Source organism: Diadema setosum, chromosome 1, assembly GCF_964275005.1.
Source record: "Diadema setosum chromosome 1, eeDiaSeto1, whole genome shotgun sequence".
Classification (NCBI taxonomy): Eukaryota; Metazoa; Echinodermata; class Echinoidea; order Diadematoida; family Diadematidae; genus Diadema; species Diadema setosum.
Window position 1 is genome coordinate 29,576,462 of NC_092685.1, and position 22,705 is coordinate 29,599,166.

At 39.0% G+C, this 22,705-nt stretch overlaps 1 protein-coding gene across 1 annotated transcript in view; it reads right to left on the reverse strand.

Moving 5' to 3' along the window:
• The window catches only part of LOC140230397 (uncharacterized), a 121,902-nt gene extending 104,604 nt beyond the window's left edge, over positions 1-17,298 (reverse strand). The window contains exons 1-2 of the mRNA XM_072310582.1: positions 17,217-17,298; positions 12,441-12,827 (exon numbers count right to left, since the gene is read on the reverse strand). Of these exons, the coding sequence (XP_072166683.1) occupies positions 12,441-12,827; positions 17,217-17,298 (469 nt within the window). The remainder of the gene's footprint in view (positions 1-12,440; positions 12,828-17,216) is intronic.
• Between the last annotated feature and the right edge of the window lie 5,407 nt (positions 17,299-22,705).

Here is a 22,705-nt window from a genome sequence, read left to right on the forward strand (position 1 = left end):
TGAAAAAATGTCGTCAAAAGTATATATATATATATATATATATATATATATATATATATACATATATATATACACATACATAATATACACGTGGGATATTTCTATAAAAGTTCGTTTAAACCAAGTTTGTCTAAATTGACACTTTCATCGCGAAAACATGCTGTAAACGTCAACTACACTGACACTTTTGAGATATCACGAAACGAAAGGAGTACTCGAATGCAACCCCATCCCCTCTTCTGAGAGGAAGGGAGACAGAGAGAGATAAGGGGAGGGACAAAAGGTGTGGAGAATTAAAGACAGACAGAGGAAGACCATAACTTTATTTCAGAAAGTTGCTATTTTGTATTAGTTATTATTCATTGATGAAGGATAGGATTGAAATATTTAATATCAACGCATTCAATCTAGCAATTTTGGAATGAATTTGATCGAGCAATGACCCTAATCCTTATATATCCTAACCCTAATAAAATGAAAACTACAACCTATGAGATGTTTAAAAACTACGCGCGTGGTTATATACATTGCATCCAAGTATGTCTTAGATAGATGTACACGTGTATTGTAATTTCATTCTTCTGCCGTTTTCTCCCATTATATACCGGCTAGAAAATACTTCATTTATTCATTTTTTTTTCTTTAATTAAAACTTTCCCTGAGTGAAAAGGCGACCTTAAGTTTAACACGACTTTCGCAGAGTAAAATTGAACAAGTAGAAGAATGAAAAATGTGTGAATAATTCATCATCTGTAAAGAACAAAGTTATGGAATTTCAAATGAAATCATGGTGAGGTGATGATGTTATCTGTAATAAGTCTCCCAAACATCATAAAGATCAAGGCGAAATAAGTTCATAAGGATGGTTGACGATAGAAGTACTGAGTTCTCTAAACACATCCAATAATTGTTGTATCTATATACCTGTGACAGTTTCGACGACGGGCTGTCATCTTTCTAAAAAACGATGTCTAATCGGCGACTGATGTTTAGGCGCCAATTAGCAATCACCCAGGTGTGACATCTTTAGATGGGTAATTGAGCTGGTCATACATAGTTGAAAGAAAATTGGATGTTTTTGACGTTTAGATGAAGTCACGCGTGCAAAGTCTTATAGGCATTCAATTTAGATCAATTCAAAACGCCACAGTGACATGCTTCATGAAGATTTATCCTATTCTTGGGCTCCAGAATTCGAAAAGAAGGAAGTTATCTATCAAACAATCGATCTTTAAAAAAATATACGACTTCCCCATTTTCATTTCAAACTTTTTATTTTGTCAGCTGTAATGTTTGCGACTTGATCAGGGTAACGTGCCACATTTGTCGAAACTACTTCCTTCTGATGACGTGCGTCAAAAATTATGATAAAACCCCAAATTCGTGAAAATAAACAAAGATGCTACATGTTTCATATCTTATATAGATGTAAATCAATATCATTATTTCTCCTCATTCCGGAAAGGGGAGGGAAAATTCTTGAATCTACAGCAAATGCCTGTTTGTTCCCTGTAGTATATCACCGTGGGTTGCGTGAATCAACAAAAAGATCAGTTCATTTCAGAGTCACCGTCGTGTGAGGGCGAGGAGCAAACTAAAATTTATAATGCTTACCTGCATCACAACACGACGTGAACATTTTGGAGAAGGAAAAAAAATCCACAAAAATGATCGTTCAATTCCTGCCACTTCACAGCAGAAAAAAAAAATCAACAACAACCCAAAGACACCGACCTGGTCATGTTCTTTGTATCGTCAGTTTAATATCAAAAAGAGGAAGTTAGTCGAAAAGATCTGGTTTTGTGGTTCTGGTTCTGGTCCTTTCTCGCAGAGAGAAAGAACTCGATCGACCGTTATTTGGTTGGTCCATTCCCATCCATAAGTTCCCCCTGCCCCCCTGCCCCCTCCCCCAATAATTCGTATGACATAAAAGAGTCAAGGTCGGTTAGTCTATCATCCACGTCTTAATAAATTGGTGTATATAAAGACGAAAAGTGTCTATTCGGGGGGGGGGGAGTGGGGACGAAAGTCTGGGATTACGACATCAATCAATCAATCAAGATTGATTGCACTGGTGTAAAAGATAAACGCGTTATCTCAAATATGATAAGTTCCCCTGACCATGGACCCTAGGGTCCATTAAGGAGCTTCATTTGGGTCCATACCCTGACGCTGCGAGATACTGCGTGAGCCGCCGCGTGGTCAGCAGGCGACGGAAATGAGGGGCGTGGTGTTCGCAGCCACCTTCCCCACCCCCTCTCCCGCGGGAAAAATATGCTCATCATCTTGAAAGTGGAGTGGTCATACCCTTTTTTTTTTCACTCAGAAGGTCAGATCATAATTGTAAGATTAGCACTTAGCTGGTATGGGGTGTGAGCGTGTGTGAGCGTGTGTGTGTGCATGTGTGTGTGCGTGTATTATTTGAATAGAAGTGAATAGATATTACTGAATACAAATAATGCGTGTGTATGTGTGTGTTTGTGCATGCGAGGTGTGTGTTCCCATGGTGCTCGTGTCAGTGCACCTGTTTTGGGGAGGAGGGACAGTGGATAATCATCCCTCAAAACAATGATTCGAGGAGAGATGCCTGCCTTTCGGGCAGTCGGAAGCACGTTCCAGTTCCGTCAATCATATCTCTGTATCCCGTCTGAGAGCGTTGATGATCTGACAGCTTCGTCGCATTTGGTCAAAGATCTCCTGAAGAGCTTGCGGATCCATTTTATCACGTAGCAACTTCGAAACCCTCGAAGTTTTGCCACCGAGAGCTATAAAGGGGAAATCCAGTCCAAATGTAAGTTAGTCTGATAAGAAAGAGTAAAATATTACAAGTTCAACGGTAAAATTTTGAAAGAAATCGGGTGAAAAGTAAGGAAGTTATGACATTTTGAGTTTTGCTGATTTTTCAGGAAACAGTTCTTGAAAAGTCAATATGAATATGCAAATGGCAAAGTGAGCATGTTTTCTCCTCACAACTTGCCATATAGTTTGTACATAAAATTTTGAAATTTCCAGTTTTTCATTCAAACGCAATTATGCCCGAGGCTCAAATCCTGGTATATATATAACTGATCACTATTCTTAAGTTATTAAACCAAGGAGGTACTAGGCGAGTACCTCCTTGATTAAACCAGGAATAACATCATATTTCAAACTTCAATGACAGAAACATTGATTTTGAGTCATTTTTTTTTTACACGATCAATGGAAAATTGTGAGGGTATGACATGGTTAGCTCACTCATTTGCATATTCATATCCACTGTACAAGAACTGTTTTGCAGAAATTAACAAAACTTTAAAATGTCATAACTTCCTTATGTTTCATCCGATTTCAGTCAAATTTTTACCGTTGTACTCTTTTCTATCAGACTAACTTATATTTGAACTGGATTCCTCTTAAGTGTATGCGTCCCGTTGGAAGATTATATATCTCGCATGCAGTTTCTATATCTTTTTAAACACTTGACAAGAAACATAATTTTGTTGTTGTTGCTCTTGACGTTTCTATGAACTTTCGTAGATTTTTACGAATCATTCCGTGCAGATGAAACTAACTGATATCCAATTACAATTATTATTAAAGTGGTGTGGACTCTGTAGTGCAAGTGGTAGCATGCGATCCTAAAATATTTCCCCAAAACTATTGATATTCAGTTTGGAACTAGAAACAAACATAATGTGCAAAATAGTGTGCAGCGTATCCCCAGAAGAAAGGGATTTCAAATGATTTGATTAGTAATTAAAACGTCAAATCATATCACGGATATACACAGCGAACATTATTCACGTATGACAGTTTAATTGAATAAAAGAAAAAGTAAAATTTTCGAGCACAACAGTGAAAATTTGATCAAAATTGGTTTAAAAGTAAAGAAGTTGTGAAATTTTGAATATTCGATAATTTTTAAAAAGCAGTTCTCAAACAATTGATATGAATATGCAAATGAGTGAGCTGATGATAAAAGCAGTTCTCGAACAATTGATGTAATATGCAAATGAGTGAGCTGATGATGTCATCACCTCATCACCTTTTTTTGTGAAAAAAAAATATGACAAAAATTCCACTCTTCTGCTTCAAAAGTGTACAAAAATAATGCCACTCCCGGCTGAATAACTTCAAAGTCAAGGTCAATCAGATATGTTAGGATTTGAGAGTGGGCATAATTGTTTTTGAAAAAAAGACTTTATGTGCAATCTATATCGCAAGTTTTGTGAGGCAATGACATCATCAACTCACTATTCGCAGAATAAATCATATTGACTGCTCAAGAACTGCTTCATAAAAATCTGCCAAAATTCTTCATTGTAAAACCTCTTTAATTTTTGTCCGATTTCGATCATATTTTCAATGTTGTGCCTTAAACATTTTACACTTTCTTTTCAGACTAAATCTTAAATGTTGCGGGATTTCCTTTGAAGTGTTGCCAATGCACTTGCCTTAGGATACCATTTGTAAACGAAAATTCAACTGGGAATATATATATGCTAAAGCTGATTCCAATGGGGACTGCGTGACCGAAGGAACGGAAGAAGGGGAAAGACAGGATCCAGGCGGAGGATGCGGGAGATGCCAGAATTGGCGAATACCGTATCTTGAGAGGCGCTAATTTGCCCCCCGACAAGCGGGTATTTCGGGTGGGTAAAGGATCGAAATGCGGGACACTTCGGCATTGACCTAATTCGGATTCATCCTGCCAACGGACTATGGGGAGCGTGATGATAAATTCGCTCCTATAATGAGACGATGATTGGTCTGTAAATCTCCATGATAAAATACTGATTTGTCGTTGGTGCAGCATTTTTTTTTCTCGATATTATTCATTCACTTCCATTGAAATAATACAAAAAAAGTACTTTCAATTTGGTATTACTATACAACGTAACAACGTTGTTCCTTCAGTGAGTATCATTTTGAACACTTGGAAATATAAATAAACAGGTAATGATTAAATGAAATATTTCATGTTTTATTGAAGCGAATGGAATGACAATAGTGCAGGAAAATGAGCACATTAAAGTCTTGGACGGTTCAAAACTTGTCTACGATCAATGCGATTGCCACGACTGATCTCAAGAGCTGATAAGATCCAATACGATAACCACGATTACTCCACAAATCAAGCCATGATTTCAATAGCGGCCTATAGTGTGGTAGTATATAGACATAATAAAAAATTCCACGATCAGCTACTAGTGGCCAATCGCAGCGTGCGTAGCTAATCGCACAACAGCGGGAAGGAACTGGTATACAGTCTTTATAAAATTATTATTACATTTCACAAAGTGGTTCCTGTTGAGGAAAGACAGTCACTCATACTTTCTCCGTCATGTCAGTAGATGACAAATTAGGTGTTTCACAAAACGATTTGTCTTTCTTTCTTGTTAATTTGATGAAGTCTAATCTAACGTGTGAACACTTGCGGGTTGCAAGAGATAGGAAAGTATATTACTGAACAGGTAATACCAGTGCTATTCATGATACCACAATCTTAAAATGCTTAAAATGAACACAATGAGATAAACCGCGTGGCCAAGAAATAGATATGTTTCAATCTGTGTCAAAAGATCCCTGGGGCAAGCAGGCAGCTTCTTTTAACAGCACAGCTTCCTGTGTGAATGATATTATTGTGCCACCCAAAGAGTGTGCAGGTTAAAAAGAATATGGAGGGGGGGGGGAGGACATCGTCTCTATATCGAACGAAAATTAATAAGGCTGCTCTGGCAGGTAACTTCCAGTCATTTCCATCTCGAAATGAATAAAGCGATAAGGAGGCCCAGAATACGTTCCGCATTTCACTCAACGTGGCGCACTCCGTCCGGTTTCGTATAGATGGCGTGTTTAGCCCTTGGGATCGGCGAGATACATCTTGGGAAGATTCTGGCTCGTCGGGCGGTGCCTCCTCCCAGGCGTTCTCCCTTCTCCCTTCCCCATTTGCATCCCTCCCATGTTTTTCCCCCCTTCCTCTTTCTCTGCCTCCCTCTATAACCACCATCTGTGCAGAGTTTAAAGGCAGGAAAACCGAAAATAGCGCATAATATAATGTACATAACTATGTGCACAGTTGAAACAACTCCTTGCTTGAAACAAGTTGCCATCATCACTGCGTCAGCACATGCAGGCAAGCCTTCCACTGGCTCGCACATAGATTAGAATTCGATATAAATTTCATTCAATACAAAAGAAGGAAGTAATATTGTTAGATCATTTCATTCTCGAAGCGATAATGAATTTGCAATGGTAACATTCTTCTAAGCATTTCTTCCCCTGTAGACCTGAGAAAATCTTGCGCGAAGAGTTGGCCTTTCTTTGTAGGCCTATAGTGGTAATAATATCTACAAACTGTATCTTCTTCTTCCTCTTCTTCATTTCTCCTGTCCTCCACTTCTTCTTCTTTTTCTTCGTTTCTCTATCCTTCTTCACCACTTCCCTCATCTTCTCGTTCTTTGTTTTCTCCTTCTCCTTTCTTCTACTCCATATTATCCTGAAACATCCAGACTAAAAAACAGAAAAAAGCTGCCTATTATGACAGCGGACAGAGAGACACCGAAGCAGTGAAAGTGATTGAAGCGTGCAATTTATGTGATACTTTTCTCGTTTAGAGGAATTTTTGAGAAAAGCGCTTGCACAAGGGCAGAAATGGGCTGAAAATGTCTGTGGTATGTAATTGGCAACGCTTCATGGATATTATGTTTATTGATACAGCCTCCTGCATTTTTTTGTCCTGTCTTCCTCCTAGTGAAACTCAATGAAGCGCCTCGGGCGGCAAATGTGGTTGTTTACTCGGAATATCTGGCAAAATTTTCCACATTTTTCTTTTCTCAATGAGCGTCGTCATTTTGGATTCATGGGTCATGGATGTGTGACTACGAAATTGGTAACTGGAAAAAGACACCATCAACAAGGCCCTAATTATATAATTAGAAGCAACTTTGAAACCTATGCAATATGTGAATTGAGTGATATCAGCAGAACACATCAGCGAAGTTTAAGGAAACTAGGACAAAAGTTATGAGTTTCGGTTCAGCCGTCTCTGATGAGAAGACTATACTACAGTTCGTGGCAGCACGAAATGTACCACAATATAAAATAAAGAAATTTTCACAAAAGTCCATTCTTTAATGCAAAGTACACATTCCCTCGCTTTGTTACTGACATAATTATGTTGAGTAATATGATTCCCCCTACTTTCTGAAAGATGTATGTGAAGTGCTACTTCAGTATGCTAGTAAGTGAATTTTTTTCTTTCTTTGTATTTTCTTTATATCGCTTTGCTTCAGAAAACATAGTTCAAATGCACCTATACCCTCATCAATCACCATATTTACTGGTAGTCGCTTTAATGTTTTAATTTAGACCGCTGCAGCATCTCCCCTTCTTTGTTTCATTTTCATCCGCTCCTTCTCTTCCCCTTCCCTATTCCTTGCCCCCCCCCCCCCCAACCAAGCGAAGCAGGAGGTTCTCATGAATACATAGATTGACCCTACCATCTGCCGCTAGTTCATCAAGAACCCACCTCACGCTGTCGTGGACACATTTCGCACCCATCGCATGACTACCTTCCTTTTGTTTTGCTCTATACTCGTCCTTTACGCGAGGTGAAATACCTTAATAAAGTAATCGTAATGGTGCATCATCCCTTATATCTAAATACAAACTTCTCTCAAGTCTTCTCAAGACTGTAGATGTAGCTGTCGTGGAGTCATTTTGATCGATATATACGGAGTCAGGAAGAGAGCCAGCGGGACCATAACACAGATTACGCATTGTCTACAAACTGGGAAATATAAAGAGGGAAAAAAAAAGGTCCTTAATCACGCAAATAGCGAAAGTTGGATCAGATAAGTTTCTCGACTTTTATAGTGTGATCCCGCTGCAAAACAAATCGTACTGCGACCCTATAGACGTGCTGCTCAAAACCTGTGATGACTGTGTGGTCATCATTCTCATGATTTGATCAGAAATCGTTTGTTTCTCTTCCATTGCAGATCATCTCTTCGCAATTCAACTCCTCTCCAAGGTTTTGCATCTCACTCGGAGGCTATCTAGAAAGGCTTTCTTTCAAAATACTAGTACATGAAATAAGGGGGACTCTATTTCGGCAGCCTAGATTCACAAAGAGCGTGCAATATCAAAATGGTGAATCCGTAGTCTTCCTCCATGAGCGAAGTTTAAACAGTAAAACCCTTTGCGGATTTCAGGATGGCAACTGCAGAGATCAAATGGGCTCACTTGGATACAAAGCATCATTAAAATATTGAATCTTTGATATGATATTCTGATAGTTTTTTTTTTCTTTGAGTGTCTCTATGATATACAGGAAGAATCATTCACGGAAGCCATGAATGTAGTGCATTCACTAATGCAACCCTGCTCCTACCATAAGGCTATGTAGACCCTAGCTCCATACTTTTAACATGGACGTACTCCGTAGCAGCTCCATGCTCCTAACAAGGAGGTACTAGGCGAGTATTCACACATTCCACGCCGTGTGGGGCTGGTGTCATATACCGCGTTTGGAAGGTACAGTGTATTATGAAAGCAGTTCTTCGTAAACGTTACCAACTGCTTGCTTGGTAACATTCCAGTCCGGATCAGAAAGAAATCAGCCCGGCTTAACGCTGGTTTGGCTACCACATCTGAGTCAACAATAATGAAGCGAATCAATCATCTTATATTATTGATTCTTCACAAATTAGGGCACCAAGTACACCACTGTTCACCTGTTGCACTTCCCCCTTTTCCCGGTTCCATCATGTTTTGCACAAAGCTATTTATCCAAAGAGTGTGCTATGGAGCACAATGGGGGCCTCTGCAGGAACCTCCGGATCTTTGCGCATGAAACAAAAAGAGACCCCTTCCTTCTCGGATATCATCAATTACGGTTTCGCTAAAAGTCTCCGAAATCTCCGAAAAGCCACCCTCAATCCGACTAGGGCTTACTTCCAAAATAGAAAGCGATCGTTTCGGTTCGAAAGGTTAGAGCGACGAAACCAAAATGGATCGGGAGAGTCAGACACATAGCGACCCTGCGCGAAACAGGTGGTTAGAAGCTGACAGATCCGGTGCCTGCCAAATGTCCGGGAATCGTGGAAGAATGCTCCAATAACAATGATGTCCAAATTGATGGCAAAGGCAACATTTTAAACTTTGGATAGACGTGTTTCCTTAAAGCAACAAAGGATCCCATATATAACTATACTTGGGGGAGAATCAAGGATATCTATACTGTAGGACAAAGAGCTACCCGAAGGGCTTGAAAACAGGACATCTAGATATCATATTTACTATAGTTATACACAAATATGCAGTACTACATATAAAACATATCCTTGCTAACAGGAAATCCCAAACTACCAAGTTTGATATTCTATATTACATTTTTCATGATTTTAAACTTTTATATCTATAATGTAAAATGTGACAAAAGAAAAAATGCGTCGTGAGTTCACGTGTTGTGATGGCTATAGAATATAAAATACTTTGTACATTCGAACAGCTGCAGCATCAAAAGAACATATTGTACTATTTGCTCTGTATGATTTTTTTTTCAATAATGATATAATTTCAATGTGAGAGCTATGAAGTGATTGTTATTCGTCCTTGCTACACAGCGCAAGTTAATTTCAGTTACCACCGATGCATCAGTAGGAATTATTCTAAAAATAAGAAGTACTGTCCTTTTAATCTTCTCAAATCATTAATGATGGTCAAGGAAAGATGAGGAATAATACATTTCTTCCTGTAAAGGACAGACAGTTTTTCTCCAGGGAAGAGTTCTTGAGAATTCTGGCATGTATGCGCCTTTGGGCTGCATGCCGTTCCGATTATTTCCGACAAAGTTCGTGATAACCACTTTAAGTCAGTGCCTCAAAAACTTGGCAGAACGCGAACGCTCTGGATGACTTACGTATGTTTTTCGGCCATATATCCTTGCTGGCCTTCTGCTTTTTTCTTTTTGATATCTTTACACCGTCAAAACGACGTTTTCGCTTATGGAAATAGACAGGCGCGTTGATATTTATATCGAAAGCTAATTCTTTCCAGAAAGAAAAAAAAAAGATATATTCTCCTCTTTTTCGATTTTTGTCGTTCTTTTTATCCTCTCAGTTTTATATCCTCTCGTATCCTGTATACGCGACCTCGTCGAAGAGTACCGCAATTGAGGCATCTCATGTACTCCAAGCAATAGTCACGACATGAACACACGGTGATTGATGCAGCCCAACCCGCGGGGTTGTCTTCTTGTCTTCCCGTAGCCGTCCCACTCACTTGGCAGACGAACAACACATCAGCATGCGGCCACCTGTCCCGGAGAAACTCGCGACTCGTTTGCTCTTGCATGCAAGCTTCATCAACTTCGTTCAAGTGACTGACAAACCTGAACGTGACCTGGAAATCGGGTACGATGGAAGTCCCTAAACATTTCGGTACAACATCTCTCGTAAAGAAAGCTATTAATCAACGCGGGTCCATCTGAACCAAAACCGGCTCGTTCTTTTTCGAACGTCTCTAACCAAGCAAGAGACAGAGAGGAGGAAAAAAAAGTGATAACAGCAATAATGAAACAAAGATTGTCTTACCTCACTACTCCCATAACGGAAATCGCATTCAATCGGCATATTCCCAGAGTGAATCAGTGAAATATGACTTGTGCTATTTATGACATGGTCTCTGATTGTTCTCTTCATCCGATTCGGGTCCCCGTTCCGCTTCCCAGGGGGTCGTTTCTTGACGGAAACCGAACGTGATCGGGTGGAACGACACCAATCGCAACCAGCGCGTTCCTACTTACCCATGTGACTATACGTCCGGTTTATCTCTCTATCCTGGTCGTCTTATCTCGCAATCACCTCTTTCTCTATCAACCACTGTATACTGTCCGTCTATGTATTTACCATCTTTCTATCTACTCATCATGGTGTATATCTATTTGAAGAGTTTGTTTGCAAAAACCGATAAGTCCATTTTTGAAGATTTTGAAGTACGGTCTCTGTCATAAAGTACAAAATAATACCTTTTAAATGATATATTGGTCACTACATATAAAGGTATATTTTTGAAGTTATGGTCAAAAGAAGCAAAAATTTTCTTATTATTCCCTTTATTTTTCTTGACGTTTAATCGCAAATATCTCCATTTGACAAATATGGACTTAGCGGTTTTTGCAAACAAACTCTTCATTTGGTTCCATGACATTTGCTTCCTGCGACAACTGAAATATCTGCAGGCAAAGCCAAACATAATTTTTAACCAAAAACATAACCCTAAGCCTAACCTTAATCCTCATATCAAGTTAAACCTAAAACTCTATCACAATTCTAACGTACGCTATACATAACCTGAAGTCCTTGGAGAAAATAATACCGGAGCAATTGTCGCAGAAGCAATATGTCGGGTCACTATCTATTCATCTATATGTCTATCTATCTACCTATTTACATGTACATGTATCTAGCTATCTCTCTATCTTTCAACCAACATACTATCCACCCAATTCATTCATCCAGCTAACTACGCATTCATATAAATCGATCGCCTTTCAAGTAAACTTCAGTTTACTTTCGAAATGAAAAATTTTGAAGAATCTCGAACAATGTTTTTATTTCTCTCAAGCCAAATTTTCGTGACACTGACAATCTGCAGACAGAAGATAATCTATCAAATCATATACTACCGTAATGATGTCAGTATGATTATAATTTTAAATCTCGTGTGCATACTTTCAACGTTTGACATCACTTGTTGAAAGACGTTGATTTCTCTGTTAAGAGTTTCCATTGACTTTCTTCAGTGATTCTAGTACGTTTCAACAGAGAAAATCAAAATAATAACGCAAACGTGCCCCCCCCCCCCAGCTCCTCGCTTTGGCGTAGTAAGCGTTTATTACTGCTTCTTGTGGTTTAATTTCAATTTTGATATATTATCTTCACGACTTAATTTGCATCTATTGTCTAGAATCTTGAAGATAAAGGACTCATCGAAGAACTTACAAGCAATTTTGAAATGAAACTGTTTCGATTTACTTTATTTCATTCTTTTTTTCATAGCAGCTCATCTAAGTGAGGTATTAGGATTTGTTTGGATTCCATAACGAATTACCTTGTGACATATACTAACTTTGATTAAATAAAAGAATGATACTACTATTGCTACTACTCATGATGAAACAATGGAGCTACACAGCTCCATGCTAAAATCTCGCCCACTGCAGAGTCTGCACTACCTCAACAAATGCTAACTATCATATCCGTTGTACAAAAAGAAAAAGAAAAGAAAAGAAAAGAAAAGAAAGATATGTAGCAAAGAATATAATTATATGTATTCATGTTTTAAGTCGGACAGTAACTCGGGCAATCATGACAACTATGAGAATTTGAATACAAAGAACATAACAGCTCTAGTAGACTGGTATAGCTTTACGGATCAGTTTTCTTTCTCACCTCTTCCAGTGGTGTACGTCAGAGAGTAAGTCCTGGAACCTGTGCTGGCAGATCCTGGCCTTACTCTCGAAATGTAAGTCCTGGAACTAGTTGTTCGTGAGGAGCCTGGTCTGATGATGGTCGTTCTCCCGCTCTGTATCGGTCTCGAGATGGACGTGCTAGTGATTGTTCGGCTCGATCCCACAGGTTGGCTCGAACTCGGTCTCAGGATCACCGTACCCGTCGACCGTCCAGACGACGACGAGACACTCCCCGGCCTCGACCCCGTGCTCGACCTGACGTACGAGGCCTCGTATTGGCAGCGAGAGCCGAAGTACCCTGCCAGACATGAGCACTGATTGGGTCGTATGCACCGCCCGTTGTTTCGGCATGTTGGATTACACAGAGCTGTAAAGAAAGGACCCCGAACAAACATTTGAATGATATCCAGATATCAAGAAACGACGCCAACCTATGTGTACTTTGTTACTAGAATATTGCAGTAATCAAACTTTTCAGCTGACTCAAACACACTCATGGTCTTCTCGTCCAACAACTGAAAGTGGAAAACATGAACGAAAAAAAAAATAGTATGAACATGTTTAAGCCTTTTGGGAGACTGTACACAATTAGTCGATAATCAAGTTGGCAATCTTTCATTTAACTGTAACCCAATTCTACATCCAAAAGTCATTGGTTATTCATATTATAATCATACTGACATCATTATGGTGGTATATGTTTTGATGGATTATCTTAAGCCTGTAGATTGTCAGTGTCAGGAAAACTTGGCGTGAGAGAAATTGTTGTTCCAGATTGTTCAAAATTGTTCATTACGAAAGCAAACGGAAGTTCACTGGACCATGCAGCGGTAGATTGAACGGTAATTGAAATAAATAAATTGAAATTCAAATTGACATTGAAATAATGATGATAGCGTAAAAAAGAATTGAGCTGAATACAGACTACACACAGTTTTCATATTGTTATGTCTTCCCGAACCGAGTAAAGTCGCAGGGAGACTATGCGGAAAGTTGTTCATGGTGGTTCTTGAAGTGGTATAGTTTTGGTTTATGTTGGAATTTGGGTTTTAACTTTTTCCGAGATAATTAGAAACCACTTATCTGAAATCCGATTTATATATATATATATATATATATATATATATTATATATATATATCTCAGCCATTCCAAAACCAATTTTCATCAAATTAACTCTAAATTCATCTTAGAATTGTATGCTCTTTATAAGTGGTTTCTGATTATATCTAAAAAGTAAAGATCTGAATCCCAATCTCAGCCAAAACTATATACCATCCCTTTAAAAAGCGCATGGGACATGTGCTCTTTGGTACCATGGAGAGTCTCTTTCAATTATTTTTCATAAATGATTACAAGAAGCAGGTGGAATCACGAGCTTTAACTTCAAATCATTCGAGAAAGGACACACCGAGCGAAAAGAAAAACCCGATAACATTGTGCGACCGGTTCTTAATCGAATTTCAGGATCTGAGCTGGTTTAACCCTTTCCGGCCCACCAAACCACAATGCCATTGACGATATCCACAATAACTTGGCCCTGGAAGGTACAGAAATTAGCCGGCAATTAATGCGAGCTAATGACTCATAACTATGGCAGACACACTTCATTGGACAACAACACCTGCTAGGTCTCTTTGACACCAATTGGCGGTAACTAACACTACCATCGTCTGCCCCGGCGCGGCGGTGATTTCTGATTATCTATAGGTTAGAAAAGAAAATTATAATCGCATATAGCATTACGATGTATTTAAAGAAAATTTCGTGTTCTGTTTAAAGAAAAAAAAAAAACGTCTGTCAAAACAGATAGGATTAGGATATTCTTTTACACAGGGATTCTTTTACACAGGGATTCCGTTTCGTAAACAACTTCACTCCATTTTCAGTCAACCTTAATAGATAATGCAAAATCAAACAAACAAACAAACACACTTGCACTAAACAGTTTCATTAGAGAATAAATCATTAGTTATGGAATGCTTCCATCGCAGCCATATGAACAGATTACATAAGAGAGAAGACACCATTGTCTCACGAGACTCTGAATGGTTTTTGTATAATGAAATATTAACAAGAGACCCGCGGGTCTAGCGCTCACCTGAGTATCGCAAGTTCACCTTTCACGCAGTCACTAATCTAAATTATTCACAGCTCTACCAAAATTTGACCAGACATTCTCAAGTAGAAGATGAAAATGTACAATAAGGGCCCAACTTTTTTAAGATTCCTTAATTTGGGGGGAGTGGGGCCCCCTGGGGCCCTCTGGGCGGGGCATGGTGCTCATTTTGATAAATTGAGATCCTGACCCCCTAGGGATGCTACTTGCCAAGTTTGACGAAAATCCATCATGAGGTTTTCAGGAAGAAGATGAAAATATACATTTCAGGCCCCCATTTGGACCTTCCCAACCACCCCCCACCCCTGCCCCCAAGAGGGGCACCCCTGGATCTCCTATGAACAAACTTGAAACTACAGTCATCAGTGTACTCACTCATAGTATTATCTTAGCTCTATAACTTCTGATTCTAGAGAAGATTTTTAAAGATTCCTTCATTTTGGGGGTGTGGGCCCCCCTAGGTGCCCCCCTGGGTGGGGCATGGTGCCCATGTTAACAAATTGAGATCCTAACCCCTTAGGGATGCTACCTGCCAAGTTTGGTGAAAATGGGTCATGGGGTTCTCAAGAAGAAGATAAAAATGTACAATTTAGGCCCCATTAGGACCCCTCCTCACCCCCCTCCCCTGGGTCCCAAGGGGGCACCCCTGATTCTGCCATGAACAAACTTGAAACTACAGTCATTAATGTACTAACTCATAGTATTAACTTAGCTCTATAACTTCTGGTTCTAGAGAAGAAGATTTTTACAGATTCCTTAATTTTGGGGGGTTTGGGCCCCCTGGGGGCCCCCTGGGTGGGACATGGTGCCCATTTTAACAAATGAGTTCCTAACCCCCTAGGGATGCTACCTGCCAAGTTTGATGAAAATCGGTCTTGGGGTTTTCAAGAAGAAGATGTAAATGTAAAAAGTTTACGCACGACGCACGACGCACGACGGACGACGGACGACGCACGACGGACGACGCACGACGGACGCCGGACGAAGGACGATCGCAATAGCTCACTTGAGCCTTTGGCTCAGTTGAGCTAAAAAGCAAATAAATTCATGTCTGTGGTTAATAAGTTAGTATTTGCAATTTGCCCTTCGTTGAGAGTGTATACGAAGAGGCAATTACATTTCTATGTATTTTGATGCAATGACTATGATAATTATATCTCTTTTATCACGCGTCACAACTGAAAACCACATCACAATCACAACTGAAAACTTATGAGGAACGTTATCCATAACGTCTTTTACTTGGCACAATAATGAATTACGTTGAGACTAATTGATGTAAGTTCTGAATCAGACGGGCTGATGAAGTGTCAAGGATCGGATGTGAAACCGTTCTCGGAATTAAGACCGTAAATCCAGATGAAGTGATTCAATTTTGTGCCTTAATAAATCGTTGTGACTAACCATCAATTATTGTGATCAATTATTTTTTCCTTTCTTCATCAAACTTCTTCTTTTTATCTCTCTTTTCATTTCGCATTAGCAAGTCAAAATCAAACTTACATGAACAGACAGCTGACGGAGGGGCAGTTCGCTCTATATATAAGAATTGAATCAAAGACGAATTTCGACGGACGAGGTTACAGCGCGCGTGCGTGACGTGGGAGTTCAACTTCGATGTGCGTTGCGGCACCCGACGCGGGCAGGAAATGGGACAAGCCAAATGGGCAAGGGTATTGACGGAGCAGTGGGGAGGGGCGCACAAATTGTTTCCAATTGATTGCGATCGGTTGGGGGGCTAACTGGGTTACTGTCAGCACGGGTCGTTGACTGGCTCCCGATGACAGCGCTAAATACCAGCAGCGGAGTATATATGTGGGAGAGTCTGGCGGGCGAGATGTGGGAGGACAAGCCTACTTGCCTCCTGCTCGGTCAATCGAGAGTTTCATAGAAAATGAACAGAAAAACAAGAAAGATCTGAAAATTTTAGGTCTCTCATTTTTTCCCTTATAATGTTATGATATCGATCGCAATCACATATTTCATGAGAATTAAATGAGTTGGTGATGTCATGGCATTACAAGTCACGCGTTCGTTACACACAAATCCTTACTTTTTTTTCGTTTTGTGACAAAACTCAAGACGAAATCATTCACAACAACTTGCTGTTACAGTTGTAACGATATAGCAGGGTTAAAGGGAATGGGGTTATAGTTTTGTGTTTATAGTGTCTATGTCGATATTGTAGAATATGAATATCACTTTTTTACATGATGTGTTTTGTATACACTTATATTCTTTGTTGAAGATAAAAATATATGAAATGAAATGATAGTGAAATGAAATAGTTCCCTAATCACTTAAAAAAGAATGAATCCCCTAAAATGTAAAAGCATTATGGCGGAATTGTATCGTTTATAGATCACTCATCCCATTCATTGCGATTTATGATTATATTGCTTCATGAAACCATGATGAAATTTAAAATTTCAAAACTTTTTTTGATCATTTGATTTTTGATTGTGTGCGTGGTTCGTCTAAGTCATCCTGCACAAAAAAAAAATAAATAAAGACAAATGGAATCAACTTCAATTTAACATACCATTAGCCACATCTACATGTTATTCCTTCCAATCTATCGTCTTCTTCGTCGTTTCATATCGCTGTTAAGACGAATTGTTTTGTGCGTCTTCCCCACTCCCTCTTGTCTTCATCTCATCTTTTTCATTCTCTTTCTCTTCCTCGTCATCGCCCTTCATCCCTTCATCTTCCTGTTTCATTGTGTTCGATTTCCAACCTGTCTTTCCGAATGCTTTCTCCCCTTTATATCTCATCCCCCCCCCCAACCCGGCCGATAATATTCTTCGTATCATCTAGCTTCCTCGACTCTGATTGTTAAAACAATCATTTTCTTGATAGCTTTCGATAGTTTTTATTCTTTCCCTCTCATTATCTTGAAATTTTATTCTGCATCCTTGTTCTGATTACCCAAGCTCAGTCTAAGCCTAGATATGCACGTTTTGTCTGTGGATTATTTCTTCCTCCTCCTCCTTCTCAGAAGTGTCCTCCCACTCTAAGAACATTATCTGCTCTTCTGCATGACAGTATTAGTATTTTTTAAAATAATTATTTCATGGTTGATCATCCTTTCTTCAAAATTCGTCTGCAAATGCGCCGGGAAATCGCCTCTTAAGCTTAAGTGGGTGTAATGAATATCATCTGGTAGATATGTTTCGTTCTCTCTTCTCTAATGATGTATGTGACACGAATGTCCCCCTGCAGTTATACTTAGATATGGATCTACAGTGCCACTTTTCCTCGGTATAAAACTAATGAATGTTTATTTCAGAACGCCCATGCCGGATCTATAATGAATAACATACATCGGTGTGAGACGAGCGAAGTGAGCTCTCGCGATGAAGAAGAGAAACGAGTGTAGCGGTTTTAAAGGGATGGTACAGTTTCGGCTGAGATGGGGCTTCAGGTTTCCAACGATTTTTTTTTTTTTTGAGGATTTCTTTTTTAGATAATGAGAAACCTCCTATGAAATACGAAAGAGCAATTCAAAGCTTCTCGGATTAAAATTTATTTTGAAATGGCAGAGATATCCCCAAAACAAAGAGGTCCTAATAAAAGGTGGGACCCACCATTTATTACGACGACTTTGGGTTTTACTTTGTTTTTGGATGTCTCAGCCATTTCAAAACCGATTTTCATCATAGAAACCTTGCATTGCTCTTTCTTGGATGAAAATTTATTTTGAAATGGCTGAGATATTCGTAAAACAAAGAGGTCCTAATACAAGGTGGGACCCACCATTTATTTACGACGACTTTGTGTTTTACTTTGTTTTTGGATGTCTCAGCCATTTCAAAACCGATTTTCATCATAGAAACTTTGCATTGCTCTTAGAATTGTATGCACTTCAGTATTTCGTATTTAAAGTTGTTTCTAATTATCTCGCAAAAAGTTGAAAATCTGAATCCCCTACCTCAATCAAAACTATATTATCCCTTTAAAAATAAGCTGATTAGTGCTAGTCGCATAGGGGGCGGAGATGCACCAGATCATCACCCACTCGTATATGATACGCAAGGTTGGCTTGTGATCACCATCGATCCGTACTACTCCTCCGCAGTAATCACATGGCATAACATGACATATAATCCTCCCATTAAAGTTCTTCGTCAACATTGCAAGAAACATCTGGATCTTGATACCGATATATATACAACCAGTAAAAATCAATGTATTATACCATATTAAAGGTAATCTAATTGGCTATCGAGCTAGTAGGTTAATACAAAGGGAAACTTTATGCATGAGTGAACATACTCATTTTTGGCGTCCAAGGCACAAAAGTAAAAGTTGCAAAATTTTGACATATTGTCTTTCAGTTCGCAATGCCCTTCAAGAAAACAATGACAACAAAAACAATGGGAGACATGAATGAAATAGCAAAAACAGGTTTTTGTTCTCTTTATAACCTCAAATAAATACAAAGAGGGAAACTAATCGGAGAAAATAAGAATTTTATGTCAGCTTCAATTTCAAACGACATATAGGGAGAGAATTTCTTTATTTCACTCTTTTTACTTAGTAATTTAAGGAGTCATGAGATAAATCTAGAAGAGCAATGTATTATTGACAATTTTCCTAATTTGAAAACAAATTGAAATTTCTACCATTTTTGTTAATATTGCTGCTTATCTTACTTCATTTGAATTTGACTTTGACCCAGATTCTTCATTTTTTCCCTTAATTTTGGCCTTTATAGATATTTTGGGCTTCAATGATATTATAGAGATCAAAGGTTTATTTTTGCAGCTTAATTCATGTATCTAATTGTGCTGAATTTGTCTTTTGTTCTTATTGTTAATTGGAAGAGCACTTACGCATGACTGACAACTTGTTCATTTTTGCAATTTGTACTTTTTTACCTCGGAAGATAAAAACAAAGGTGTTCACTCATGCGTAAAGTTTCCCTTTTCATTGACCTATCAGGCTGATAGCAAATTTAACAAGAGACCCGCGGGTCTAGCGCTCACCTGAGTATCGCAAGTTCACCTTTAACGCAGTCACTAATCTAAATTATTCATAGCTCTACTAAAATTTGACCAGGCATTCTCAAGTAGAAGATGAAAATGTATGATAAAAAAAAGGGCCCCAATTTTTTTAAGATTCCTTAATTTGGGGGGATTGGGGCCCCCTGGGGCCCCCTGGGGCCCTCTGGGTGGGACATGGTGCTCATTTTGATAAATTGAGATCCTGACCCCCTAGGGATGCTACCTGCCAAGTTTGACGAAAATCCATCATGAGGTTTTCAGGAAGACGATGAAAATGTACAATTCAGGCCCCCATTTGGACCTTCCCAATCCCCCCCCCCCCCTCCCCCAAGAGGGGCACCCCTGGATCTGCTATGAACAAACTTGAAACTACGGTCATTAATGTACACACTCATAGTATTATCTTAGCTCTATAACTTCTGATTCTAGAGAAGATTTTTAAAGATTTCTTCATTTTGGGGGGGTTTCGGGCCCCATGGGGGGCCCCTGGGTGGGGCATGGTGCCCATTTTAACAAATTGAGATCCTAACCCCCTAGGGATGCTACCTGCCAAGTTTGGTGAAAATGGGTCATGGGGTTCTCAAGAAGAAGATGAAAATGTACAATTTAGGCCCCATTAGGACCACTCCCCACCCCCCTCCCCTGGGTCCCAAGGGGGGCACCCCTGATTCTGCCATGAACAAACTTGAAACTACAGTCATCAATGTACTAACTCATAGTATTAACTTAGCTCTATCACTTCTGGTTCTAGAGAAGAAGATTTTTTACAGATTCCTTAATTTTGGGGGGTTTGGGCCCCCTGGGGGCCCCCTGGGTGGGGCATGGTGCCCATTTTAACAAATTGAGTTCCTAACCCCCTAGGGATGCTACCTGCCAAGTTTGATGGAAATCGGTCTTGGGGTTTTCAAGAAGAAGATGAAAATGTAAAAAGTTTACGCACGAGCACGACGGACGACGGACGACGCACGACGGACGCCGGACGAAGGGCGATCGCAATAGCTCACTTGAGCCTTTGGCTCAGGTGAGCTAATTACCTTCAATATGTTATATAATACATTAAGTTTTAGCCAAATATTCCATGAGAAATATAAACTGGAAAAAGTGTTTCTTTTTTGCTGAGTGTGTATATATAATTATATATACATAAAATGTACATACACATACACACACTAATATCAACATATACATACATATATATATATATATATATATATATATATATATATATATATATATATATATATATACATGTATGTATATTGATAAGGCCAACATTTATTTATTCATTTGTTTATTTATCTATTAATTTATTAATTTATTTATTTATTAATTTATTTTTTTATTTCTAACGATACAATTGATTCAAGTTAGAGTTGTGTATTATGTTAATCACTGATATGAGTTTAACAACTTTCAACATTGTAGTATCTCCTCCCTTAACATCATCATTACTCTTCTATCATAATCATTTGATGCAGAGGACAAAATATTGAGCTTAAAGGGATGGTACAGTATTGGTGGAGATGAGAATTGGGCTTTTAACTTTTTGCGAGATACCAAGAAAACACTTATGATATAGTACATAGCATACCCATTTTAAGAGGAATTCAAAGTTTATTTGATGAAAATCGGGTTTGGAATGACTGAAACATCCAAAAACAAAGTAAAACAAAGCGAGCGTAATAAAGCGTGGGTCCAACACTTTATTACAATCGCTTTTTTTTTTTTTTGATATCTCAGCCATTTCATCAAATAAACGTTGAATTCCTCATAGAATTACATGCTCTTTCATATTTCATTAGAGGTTTCTCATTATCTCACCAAAAAATGTTAGAAACCTGGAATTAGGTCTCAACCAGAACTATACAATCCCTCTTAAACCCTCTCTTTCTAATGTCTTCTAAATATCTATATGGCCAGAAGGAGAATAATGTAAACGCGCAATCGCCTTGTTGTTGTTGTTGTTGCTGCTGCTGCTGCCGCTGCTGTTGCTGCTGCTGTTGTTTCTAAACCATCTCCGATAATCAGGACAGCAGATTTGATGTCAGAACTGCTACGCTTCTGTATTAGAACGAAGAGTTGGCTTTAACGTGATTGTGAGTCGTGAACACGGACGAATGATAAACTCCCCGAACTCATAGCTTGTCAATGACATTATACGATTTGCATTTTCAATGTAAAAAATACTAATGAATTGGTAAGAACCGGGTTAACACAGTTTTGAGAAAATCGGCTTTGAAATACAAATGCATTTCAGTGTGTATTAGACAATGGATATTCAAACAACAGAATTACGCGCTTCATAAAAACTGCAAAATTTCGAATTACAAAATTCTCTAGCTGAGACGTCATATTTCGGATAGGAGGGATAGCTGAAATAACAATGCTCAATTTTTTCCCATCAAATTACAAAATTTCTCACTTTTCAGCAAGATCACGTATTTCATTGGAGTTCCCTGGATTTTATTGTTTGCGACTTTAACACTTTAACGGGTAATGCACTATTCGACAATAGTTTCAGGGAGATGGGCTCTTCCACCTCCCTGATAGTTCTGAATGACTTTCAGTCTTCACGCACAGCTCCGGAAGTGACCCCTCTCCATTTTGCGATTGACCTCCCTCCATACAAAATTGAACTTTGCTAAATCATCCCATTTGACAAGACTCATCATCCCCCGCCGTAGGGGACTCCTGCACCATGAGTTTGTCTGTGAGAGCAAAGCGGGGGGGGGGGGGGGGGGGGAGGGGAAAGAGGAGGGGAGCAGATGGCTTGGGAATACCATGGAGCTATATATAAACATGGCAATACGAACTGCAATTCATGAATGGGGAAACACGGTATGAACTGGTTAGCGCCTAGCGTCTTCTTGATCGTTTACATTCATCGCCCTCACCGAAAGCAAATCCAATTCGAAAACATTAATATGAATAGAGAGTGTGCAAAACAAATGCACTGTAAGAGCTTCCCATAAGGTACAGGTTCTCGTGGACATCCCGTTTAAGAGTAAAGAAAAGCCCGAGTAGGAGTGCAGCATTGTTTTCTATCATTATGCTAAAAGTTATCCCAAATAATGAGGGTGACAAATTGAGAACGGCGAAACTGTTGCATATTATGCTCTTA